The 12380-nt window shown below is 35.5% G+C and overlaps 1 protein-coding gene across 1 annotated transcript in view; it reads right to left on the bottom strand.

Moving 5' to 3' along the window:
• BOC (BOC cell adhesion associated, oncogene regulated) overlaps positions 1-7570 on the bottom strand; it is a 33647-nt gene extending 26077 nt beyond the window's left edge. Inside the window, exons 1-2 of the mRNA XM_070943809.1 lie at positions 7486-7570; positions 6053-6331 (exon numbers count right to left, since the gene is read on the bottom strand). Of these exons, the coding sequence (XP_070799910.1) occupies positions 6053-6331; positions 7486-7570 (364 nt within the window). The remainder of the gene's footprint in view (positions 1-6052; positions 6332-7485) is intronic.
• Between the last annotated feature and the right edge of the window lie 4810 nt (positions 7571-12380).

The raw sequence follows: 12380 nt of genomic DNA, 5'->3' as shown, positions 1-12380 counted from the left end.
CCAGTTTTCTACCACACATGTGAAACTTGAAAGGTAGGTGATGCACCTGTCTGCAATTTCTACTATCTGTTGGTAAAAATTTCACTTGTCAATGGATGCTTCACCTTTTTCTGGCAAAGAATATTTAGAATGACCCAATGAAATGGCACAAGATTACACAGACCCAAACAGGAATCCACGCTATAGTATACATTAATGACCTCAATTTTAGTCTTTGCTTATTCTAAAAAGTCTTTTTAATTAAAAAAGAAATATGCAGTGCTGCAAAGTAAATATCAGCCTCTAAGATAATGTTTAGTTAAAGGAATGCTTTTGTGCTTTAACAAAGCTCAACTGTCACTTTTAAAAATATGAATAATGAGGACTACAGCCCAATTCTTTGCTCAGAAGTATTTCCAGCAGCTTGGATAAAAGAGATCATTCTGAGGAGAAAAACTGGATGACAGTTAGCAATCATGTCCACTTTTTTTCTGATAAATTTTGTGATTACGTCTACCATGGTAGCTTTTTGTGAATAGGAAATTTTCTAATGACAGCCATTTTATAAGACTAATGAACTAGATTGAGTGAACTGTTCTTAAAAATGCATTATAAAGTCACCAGATTTTTAAATATACCACAATATGAAAAATAATAAAAGGTCATTTTGGAAAATAAAGTTAATAAAGGATGGCAAAGAGAAAAATTTGAGAAAAATTTGAAGTGCAGGATATGAGATATTCCACTATAACCTCCAGCTAAACAGCATTTAAACAGTATAGGGGGACTTTCTGCATGGCTTCCATTAAACTTTAAACAGGATCAAGAGTCACTCAATACTGAGATGGGCAGCAAATAAATTTAATAAATAAAGAAATAAAAATAATTTGTCTTAGTTTTTGATGGTATTCACTTCTTTAAATCTCTGGTTGAAATCTCTGGCCTTTAGCATAGGATATATATTTGTAAAAAATCATGATATGATTGAATTGAAAGAAGAGGCTTGAAGTTTCCTATTACATCTTTCTAAACCTTCCCCTGCTCTTTTGCCCAAAGAGTTCTTATACAACACTACTGTATTGATTCTATAACTTTTGTAGACTAATTGAGGTGACACAGAGACCAGTCTCTGACTATAAGAACTATAGGTGACCATTATATTGATATATCATAAAAATACTATGACTAAATCCAATCCAGCTATTTGCAAGTCGTATCAAAACTGAATTTTATCAGAGTACATAATTTTTCTTGTATTCACACTTACACACCAAGTTTAAAAAAAGTTATATAACCACAATTATTTCATACATATTTCTTCATCCTGCATATATGCACCTCTTCATTCTACACTGGAAATTGTTAGTTTATCAAAGCATCTACTTGATCAGAATGGCTTTTCAATATGGAGCCAAAACCTGCATCAAGGGACTGATTAGATTAGAGGCCCTGGCAGAAGCAAAGTGAAGAATGAGGCATTTTGTTGTCATTGAAAAGACAGCTGCAAATAAACATAGGTCCCCAAAGATATCTTGAGTAGGGGTCATTGCCCATTGGTATTTTGTGAAAGAAAATAAAATGAGTTGAATATTGTTTTGAGAGAATTCTTTCAAATCTGAGCATCAGAATGTAGAACTGCACTATCCTATTATAACTGTGCACCAAATTAATAACAAGAGATGATAGCTAATTACAACTGTAATATTTTAGCATATTACAGTTAAAGACAGCTGCCAATGTTTTCAAACCATACCAATGCAGTGGAATGTTTCCTTGGTATGAATCAAAATGGTACATTATCTTCAGAATCAGTTCTTCTTACACTAGAACTAGCCTGTTTTAAGGGCATTGATAAATATGTCAATTATATATTTATTGAATTCATTGAAGCTTTCCCATACATGTCTTGCCTGAACTTGTATTAATTTCAGGAAATTTTGAGATGCAGTAGCTTTCAAATTTCAAGAATTTAAAATGGAATTTATACTAGTTACCCAAAATTCTATATACTATATATACAACTAGTCTTATGCTAGTTTGTCAGAGATAATAAAATTCATCTTGGGAAAAAGGGATTTTATTGAAGAAACATCATATATTTTTATTTCAACAAATATTTATCATATTTTGAATATATCAAATATCAGAACTTGAGCAATTATGAAACTATTCATAGAATGTGAATAGTTTAATAGAAACTATTAAATTAAGTTAACAAAGAATAGTTTAATAGAAATCCAAGTATTATTCACACACACACACACACACTCACACACACAACAGGGTGGTAAATAGGGAGTTTTATATCAAACTTCTTAACCACCTATTTCCTTCATATAAAAGTCAACATTTCAGTATAAAGCAGACACTTAAAATTCCAAACTCTAACTTATTTTAAAAATTTGGAATGAAAATGAAGATTATGACAATAAGTTAGTAGCATGGGTGACCTTGTTTGAGGAACCTCAGCAAGGACCCCTGAAGAAAGATCTCCAAATATCATTGAAGGACTCAGATAAATTCACAGCTGTAGTCTGTACAGTTTGAAAGCCTTCTTTCATTTCATTTTGGCCAAAGACTGAAAAATATTGAGACTTAACTGTGAATACTTCCATGGATTGCACTCTATGCCACGCTGAAAGCAACTCTACATCTCTGTGCAACTGGTTCCTGGTTAGAGTTTAACTACCCATGGTCCTAAATATTAGGCAACGAGAGGGGATATAATAGAAAGAAGATAGTCTAGAGATAGTGAAGGAATGCAAAAGCTATTAGCACCAAAAAGAGATAAGAAACAAAATCTCACCCTTAGGAAAAAACTAAATGTGAGAAAGAGATTAAAAAGAAATCTTAACTCAGTGTGGTCTAAGAGAAGAGAAAGGGAAATTCTAGCAGCTTTCTGTCTATGGAGATTCTTGATCATCCAAGTCATGGTTGTCCCAAAGGTGCTTTTTTCAAAAGGCAACTGGACTTTCTTCTTTTTTTCCGTTGAAAATGTTTTGCTTCTCATCCAAGAAGTTTCCTCAGTTCTAACTAACTGGTGGGGAATAGAAGAATTTATAATCTTTGACAGAATATAAGATCAGGATCAATTCCTCAGTATGAATTATCTGTAGCAAATCAGCTAGCAGGATTTTTTAAAGATTGCTCCAGGATGACTTGTTCTGAGTTTCATGAGAGAAGGGGCAGGGAAATGTGCTGCTCAGTGATCAGTTAGTTATTGGATTATTATTATAACTTCATGCAAATATTTAAAACTGTATTTTGGGATATGATTAGAAGAGCAATGGCAAACTGAGAAATTTGAAACAAGGAGCCAAAGAAATTTGTCAGTACATACTAGATTTTCAATTGTATGCCAGAGATGTGGGGTAGAATGATCTTGCTCTGACTGACTAGTTTTGAGTCTTCGCTGATGAACTGAGAGATAAATTAATGAAATACCAGATTTCTAGATTACTAGATTTCATACTAGAAAATTTGGAAGAACTTTTCCAATGTTGTATATAGGTCAGTCCACAATAGGAAATGTTAAGGCCATCCCTGCCACCCACAAGGCCTCCTTAGATGACTACATCAGGGAACTCAAGCAAATAGGACCAGAATAAGATTCTTGTCAATATCAGAGAAAAGAACTAAGTTCATTTTCTACTGTGGAGCCACAGGACACCTAGCCAAGACTTGCACCACTAAATTTCAGACCTCTGAGTCAGCTACAAATTGCCATATCTGTGGAGCTGCAGGCTATATAATAAGCAAGTGCCCAAATAACTTCAAAGCCTTGTCTTTGGGAAACTTCACAGCTCCCATGAAGACCTCAGCAGGAGTGTGCTCAGACAATTAACTGACATCAGGCAGGTGTATTTCATTATGCTTGTTATTCTTCATTCAATTTCTGGTTTTCGCAGCTCTTGTAGATTTGGGTGCATAAACCAATTTCATAGACAAGGCACAGTGCAATTATTTAAACTGCCTACATAGTAATTAGAAAAACCAATGCTTGTGGAAACTATTTTCAGGCAAGCGCCCCAAGCTGGTCTTATTTTGAAACACACAACACTTTTGAAACTGACAATAAATGATCATGCAAAATTCTTGCCATTCTATATTACAATTTCTTTAGATAGTCCCATTGTGCTGGGCACTGACTGGCTGCAAGCCCATAATTTAGGTGTATAGGGAGAGAAAGGAAGAATTTATTTTCATTTCAAAGATGCCAACAGCACCATCTACAGCTTTCCTCATTATTACCCTTTTCCCTCTCCTGCTCAGTTATCTGAACCCTCTTTCTTGCCAGAAAAGTATACAGAATTTGCTGTTGTTTCTAGGGAAAAGGGAACAAGTACATTGCCTCCTTATCCCATATGTGACTATATCGCTTGGAGCTAGAATCCCAGAGTCTAAGAGGCAATATCTTACATAACTTAATGGTTACCCTGAATGGTTACAATTTGGTGGTAACGTTACACTTTAGAAGTCCTGAAAGAATTAACTTAAGGAGGCTGATTTTTTAAAGGTTTCTAAACAATGTAATCTTTAGGAAATTGTTAATAATTCTGCCTTTTATTTCAGACCTACAGGAACATATTCAAAAGACAGGCAGGGAGAGGTGCATACAATTTAATTAGAATGAATGAGTGCCATGAATTCTTAACTGTCTTTGATACCAGATGAGGCAAAGTTTAATGCTCAAGTGATGCCTTTTGAAAGGGTTAATTGCAGCATGTCTACTCCAGATTCATGAATGAAATACTTTTCAATATTTGGGATAAATATGCCCTTTTTTTAAGAAGAACCACCTTTGCACAAAGCTCCTCAGTATCTCAGAGGAACTCAGCAAACAGAAGTGGGGAAAAGCCATAGGTAGGTAGGCTAATCAATTACTATTTTTCCATATTTTTTAAAAAATGACCACTAGGGAGGCCCATAAGCAAAATAAATGCATTAAGAGGCAGAGCAAGCAGCACTTTCTACATTTCTACTCTTAAATGGAAACCATGTTCTTTGAAACTTAATCTAGCTGCAGAGCTCAGTCCAAATCCCCCAAAGGCTTCAGTCCAATAGTGGGCCTCTCCCACAGAGCTTTAGAGTTGCTCTTTCGCTCTTATTGTGCTTCTCCCTTTTTATCCCAACCCAGCCTAAACATTTCATTTCTGATTAATATTTTGATAGCAAGCCAATATTTTTTTGGCATTGCAACAAAACCAGGCTCCATTTTACAAACATATCTCCTTCAAACTTTTTAAAACAATTTTTCTTTCTGTACTCTCATTTCCCCCCGTTTCCCTAAAGAGCTCCTCTTATTTCTGAAACAGACAACGTGAAGAGTTCGTCAACTCATGAATGCAGGTAATAGCATTTACCCTGCAGGTCTGTTCCTCAGAACTCTTGACTCTTGAACATAACCCAATTTGATTGTGCATGATTTACTAAATAGGAGGCACATCCTAATTTGAAAGTGTTGATATGGGCTAAATTCTGTGATGCCTCCTTCATCACGGTTAAGTGTTTATATCAAATCCTAAAATTGGAAGAGGCCATTTAGATCAGAGGTCCCCAACCTCCAGTCCACGGTCACAAGCTTGGTGCCTTGGCATGCCAGAAACTGGGCAATGCAAACAAATGAAGTCCTATCCATGGGATGCAGGCAGCATGAGAAACCCCATTCCCTCCAGTCCGCAGAAAAACCTCTCCGCATAGAACTGGTCCCTGGTGCCCAAAAGGTTGGGAGGCACTGATTTAGATTATCAAATCTAATACCATGCTCAGTACAGGAGCTGCCCATGTTAGGAAGTTTCCCCCCCCCCTAATATTCAACTTGAATCTGTCCTCCTACAGATTAAGATCATCATTGTTATATTGTTATTTACACATATTTCCTCTGGCCAGTCTGATAAGCATCTTTGACAAAGGCCATGTTCTGACATGGACATCAATCCAACGGAAGGACAGAATTTAAATGCTTCCTCTATGTACAAGAGATGCCTGTTTCATCTAACTCTGAGCAATGAAACTATGTTCCCTTGCTGAGGCAAGTCAAAAATTTTGAAAAAACAAATTCAAAGCTACTTACTGGCTAATGTTACCGTGGCAGGAACACTGGCAACAACACCTTCAGACATGCGGGCTATGCACTGGTATCGACCCACTGTGTGATTGTTTAAGGCAGCAATGGTGAGCAATCTTTGATCAATATGGATTCCTAGAACATCATCTGATTGAAGCAGCTCCTTTCCATTCAGTCTCCAAGTAACATTTATTCCCAAAGGCTCAACCACACATCCCAGAGTCACCAAGCCACCATGCTTCTGGACAATAGAATCAGGTTGGACAGAGACATGAAGAGAATCACCTGCAAAGGAAGACAGGTAAAGTCCTCATAAAGTAGATCAGCTACTTCCACTTTAATTACTTAACTACTTGACTTCCCCTGTACAAGAAATTACAAGCTTAAGGCTTTATGGCATTCAAGAGCTAGTTATTTCTTGGCAAGAAAATGTGAAGGTATCTACTGAAATACTAAACTTTCAGATATATATCGTCCTAATCTAAATAGGACTGTAATGCTGAATGTCTCTGCAAGTAAATACTGGCATGTTCAGCTATCTCCTGCTCCATTGTTTTGTGTCTCGTCTGTCCTTAAGCAATCAACTGTGAGTCCACCAGAGGTGGTATTCAGCAGGTTCTGACCAGTTCTAGAGAACTGGTAGCGGAAATTTTGAGTAGTTCGGAGAACCGATAAATACAACCTCTGAATGGCCCCGCCCCCATCTATTCTCTGCCTCCTGAGTCCCAGCTGATCGGGAGGAAAAGGGGATTTTGCAGTAACCTTCCCCTGAAGTGGGGAGGGAATGGAAATTTTACAGTATCCTTCCCTGGAGTGGGGTGGGAATGGGGATTTTACAGTATCCTTTCCTGCCAGGCCCACCAAGCCACACCCACAGAACCGGTAGTATAAAAATTTGAATCCCACCACAGGAATCCACTCTACATCTTTGGGAGGTGGAGAACATGTTGCTCCACAATAATCACATTTGCTTCCATGTCAATTTAAGGAAACTTGGAGTAACAGCGGTTATAAAAGTAAATATGTATTATACCAAAAACCTTGATCCAGTATCTTTTTTAAAAAACAATGTTATTCATATTCCCCAGAACAGTTACAAGCTGACAATAATCCCTTGCTATTTTATCATCCCCAGTGGACAATCAGATTAATGGTACTTTTGAATTAGATAAATATGTTTGGTTGCTCACTCAGGAGCTCATTCAGTGTTTACTGAATGTAAACAAATTAATCATATGTAGGCAGAATAGTCAGTTTACAGGAAGTTGATAAGAATTATGACTAAGGAATAGGCAGTATATGCAGCAGTAGAAACTCATAAATATCAAATATAAAACCATGGTTCTTTAAAAATTACAAACAAAAATTGCAAATAAAATCAAGAACCTGAAAATGCATCAGCTACATAGATAAAAAAAATAGAGGAAACAATCACTCACCCAAATTTGTAATGCAGTTAGCAGATGTCAAAAGCAAACATGCAATAGCAATAATTAATCTTTCCCCCTCTGGTATCATTGTCATCCCACGCAGAGGAATATGGACCAAAAAATACCAACCGGAGTTCCCATAAGCTATCACAGAGCACTTAATAATAGAAATTCAACTTCATGGATCAACCTGGATAGGAAAGGAAGAGATAAAATAAAACAATATATTAAATAAAATGTAGGAAAATTATATTGCTGAACACAACTTGCGTGTGGTCTTCCAGAGTCCTTCCAAAGACACTGCCAATTTGAAATATGATTTGGAATATAATGAAAGGAAACAGTAGTTAACAATGTAAGAATTAATAATCAACTATATTTAATCCAATCATTATATATACAATCTCTCTCTCTCTCTCTCTCTCTCTCTCTCTCTGTGTGTGTGTGTGTGTGTATGTGTGTGTATGTGTGTGTGTGTGTGCTTTAACCCCCCTCCATGACACCTTTTCAATTTCGGTACAAACAGCTGCATATCTCTGGTAGAAGTCATTGATTAAAAATTTAAAAAGAACTGGTCCCAACCAGGGTAGCATGAAGTTGACAAAATGCATCACATCATAAATAAACTCCACTGCTTACATACTTGTATAAAATGTTATGACATACATTTTGTCATTTGCCTCTTGTCCCTCCTGCAGATACTCATGATTCAATACATATTTTTGAGAAGCTCTACTTGTTTCTTTTCACTAAGGAAGTGGATCTTTTTATTTCTATTTTTAAATTTATTTTTATTTCTCTTTTTTAACTAGTTACCAACAAAATGTAGGTCCTGTTATCCCATAGCTGCCAAATATACTTAAAATTCTTTAATGAAGAAATCTGTCATTTTTTAAAAAAAATCCAAGCATGTAGTGCAAATAGATCACCTCTATTCAGGTACCTGTTGAACTCTCAAAAAACTAATACATTGTGAAGCAATATTTATCTTTCCAGAATCCATACTGATTTTCCTTCAGCAAGGCGTCTTCTTCTCTGTGGCTAGTTCAAACCTTTAGATGGCCAAGCTGATTGGCGTATAATTTCTTAAATCTCCCCCTGAATTCTTTTTTAAAGTTATTGTCATTGTATTGGCTATCTTCCAGGACTCCTGGAAGAACAGGATTTGAGGGTTAGATAATTTTTCTTAAAGATCAGCAATTTCATATCTGAATTCTTTAAGATCTGTTGAATGGATGCCAACAGGGCTTGGTGCTTTCTAACTAAGTAGTATTTCAAGTTGTTCTATAATATCTGCTCTTGTAAACTTAATTTGCTTTAACTGTTTTAATTCTTTCCCTGAGAAAGTCAATACAGGCCAGATATCTTATGTAGTAAGGGCAAAAACAAATAGTTTATTCAATTTCGCTGAAATCACCTTAGCCTGCTTGAATTCTCCTTTCACTTCTTTGTTGTCTAATTGCTTCCCTGTGTGATTTGGGGATATGTCAAAAGAAACACAGAATTGAATTTAGTGGGATTGCATGTGGTACAACAAGATGGACAGTATTTAGAATAAATAATATTGAGTAAAAATATGAGGTACTGATATAAAAGAGGTACAATGAGGTAGTTTCATAACACAACAAAGTTGTGATTAAACTTCAGTTTAAAGACTAAAATCAAAACCTGAAGTGGTATATCGATACAATGGAAGTAAAGATGGCTTACAGAATAGAAAAGTATGGAAAAGCATAATGAATGTATTGGTGTAAAATAGTTCTAGTTAAATTCTTTTCTCTTCCTCTATCTCCTAGCTTTAATTTCTTTTGCACAATGTTGTTTATCCTGAAAAAGAATACCATGATGGTTCTGATTTATAAGTATGTATACAATAAACATTTGTTGAATTAATAAAATATTCTAGGTAGCCCTGTAGAACCTGCCCATCATGGTAGTAATTCAGGATATTGTAAAGCAGATCAGTTATGTGGCTGACCTGATTTTACAACCTGTTTGAGATGGCCATTAAGCAAATCATCATGGTCATTGAGTGCATCTGTGGTTGTTAACTGAAATAATAGTTCATGTCTGTTTTCTTCAAAACTGTCGTAGAATACATTTATGTGACCATGGGGTTGCTGCAAGCATCCATAAATGCTACATGGTTATGGAGCACCCAAGATGCAGTAATATGATGATGGGAATGACCACTGATCTATTGGAACGTAAAACAGGTGTGATATGACCGGTTATAAGTCAAGAACTATCTGTACAATAACTATTTCCAGATACTTAAGAATTTTACAATAGTACAAGATGTTTGGAATATTTGTTTTGAGCATACTTTGTGGTGACTTTTTTTGTTTTGAGCATTCTAAGTCAATAGCTCAGCTTTGATCACTAATAATAGTGGTTCAGTAAATATTCCTGAATTCTGCTCATTTATTCTTTAACTTTATTCTACATGCCCTGCTATACGTCCTGCTTTTAGCAATTTTCCAAAAATCAGTCCAGTGCTCTATATAAAAAGTCAGCTTTTCTCATATGATTTCATAAAGGATATATGAATAGTAGATATGAACCATGTATTTAGTGCTTATATAAATCTATGTATCACAAATCAAATATCCCACCAATCGAATATATTCATAAGGATATTTTCAGCTATAAATAAAAACATGTCTAAACAAGCAGAATGTAATAATGTTTGCCAAGTTTTGTTACCTTTTTATTTGGCTGTGGTTAACTAAAACTAAATGTTTTAGTTTAAACAGAAATACAAATGAAAATATTTCTTCAGCTCTTGGGCTCTTTTTATGGATTGGGATCTATTTTTCCAGATGAAGAATTTACATCTGGAGTTGCTATCACCTTAACCAGGATTTTGATTGGAGCAGAATAAAATAGTCCTCTTCTTAGTACTAAATACATAGCTCATTTTTCCTTTTAAGCAAACCTATCAGGTCAACTGATTTAGACTATGTGGACTGAAGTAAACCTTGAAGTAAAAAAAAAACAATAGAGGTAATCCTCGACTGTAATTGAGCCTAAAATTACAGTAATATGTTGTGGTCATTTAGCGGGTCATTACATGACTGGACCCGATTTTACATTTTTTGCACTAGTCATTAAGCTGCAACCATAAAGTGAATCCATTTTACCCAATGGGTTTTTTTGTTTTTTGTTTGCCAGAAACCAGATGTAAATACCACAAATCAGCCAAAAGTATTAAAAATCATGGTCACATGACCAAACGGCGCAATAAATAAACGTAAAGGTGAACCAGTTGCCAAGTGCCCAAAATGTGATCACATGACCATGGGGTGGAGAGGGTTACACCTGTCATAGCTTTGAAATCAGGTGATCAGTAGCTTTTGTGGGGTGCATTGTAACTTCAAACAGTCATAAATTGAGGACTACTTTTATAAGGATCTTCATGTCTAACAAATTCCAGCACATTAAGTACTCAGGGAATACAATAGCTGCAGTGGTGGGTTTCAAATTTTTTTACTACCGGTTCTGTGGGTGTGGCTTGGTGGGTGTGGCATGGCTTGGTGGGCGTGGCTTGGTGGGCATGGCAGGGGAAGGATACTGCAAAATCTCCATTCCCACCCCACTCTGGGGCCAACCAGAGGTGGTATTTGCCGGTTCTCCGAACTACACAAAATTTCCACTACTGGTTCTCCAGAACTGGTCAGAATCTGCTGAAACCCACTTCTGAATAGCTGCATCACCAATTCTGAACTCAGAATGAGGTCCCAACATCAAACTGATATACTAAAGATGCCGATGGATAGATAATAACTAATCCAAAGAGGATCCAACAAAGATTGAAGGGGTATAGCCAAAGACTATAAAGATGTCAACATTTATGATACATTAGTAGCTATTTCCTAATGAGATTCAACAGACTGTATAAAGTATCATATAATTTCCTTTATTTCACATGTTAGCAAAATGGATTATCTAAAGCAAATTAGAGTCCTGTAAGGAAAAGGAGATGAAGCTGGCTTTATAAAAGGACCAGGAGCTCAAGAGATTTGTGCGTGCTAAAAATGTAAAAACCCAAAGAATATGGAAGTCAGTATGCACTTCCTTAATTATATAAAAAGCAAAGGAACATGTTTAACACATTCTAAAATTTCCACTCAAATCAATAAACTTTTAAAATATTTAAGTGGTTGGATTTTTTCCTTAATAATTCCATAATTATTATTAGTAGAAATCTGAAACTAAGCCTTAACCTGATTCCCTTTTGATTTAGCGCCAAGTGTAATTTAATCTATTATGAATTAAGATTATCTGACAATCTGATTATATTTTATTCAAAATATCATGGTTTTAAAAAACCAGTGCAGTGATATTGTAGACACAGATCGAGAGCGTTTCATCAAATATTGATGAAACTTTATAAAGACAGATAAAAATGAAGAATTGATGAAAATTATATTATGGTCAAATAGTCTACTTCAATGAATTCCTATATGAATGGAATCTGACACAATGTCTACATGGAGCAAAGTTAAACAATTACTTATGTGCGAATTGTTTATAGATTCAGAATAATATAGCAGTAAAATAAGTAGTGCAAACATTTATACAGCTTTCAGTCACTACTTTCAACACATTTCGAAGAAGTAACATTTCCATTTATAGATTTCCTTGCATGCACAGGATGTTTGAATTCCTCCCATAGATTTTCAATAATAATAATAATCTGAGAACTATGGAGCCATTCCAAAACCTTTATCTTTCTTTCTTGCCTTGATATTATGGCTGATCTTAGAAGTTCAAGATGTTTCAGATTGCTATTTTGCTATTCAACACTTGTCAACTTCAGTTCTTCACTGTCAGCAAGGAAGAGTGAGGGGGAAAAAATCCCGAAAGTAAAAATAGGTTCTTGTGAATCATATAAATAAAAT

The sequence above is a fragment of the Pituophis catenifer genome, unplaced genomic scaffold (assembly GCF_029215685.1).
Source record: "Pituophis catenifer annectens isolate HBS135680 unplaced genomic scaffold, rPitCat1.0.hap2 SCAF_4, whole genome shotgun sequence".
NCBI classification, from domain to species: Eukaryota; Metazoa; Chordata; class Lepidosauria; order Squamata; family Colubridae; genus Pituophis; species Pituophis catenifer.
Note: the sequence above shows the minus strand (reverse complement) of the source record. Positions and strands in the feature narration are given on the sequence as shown.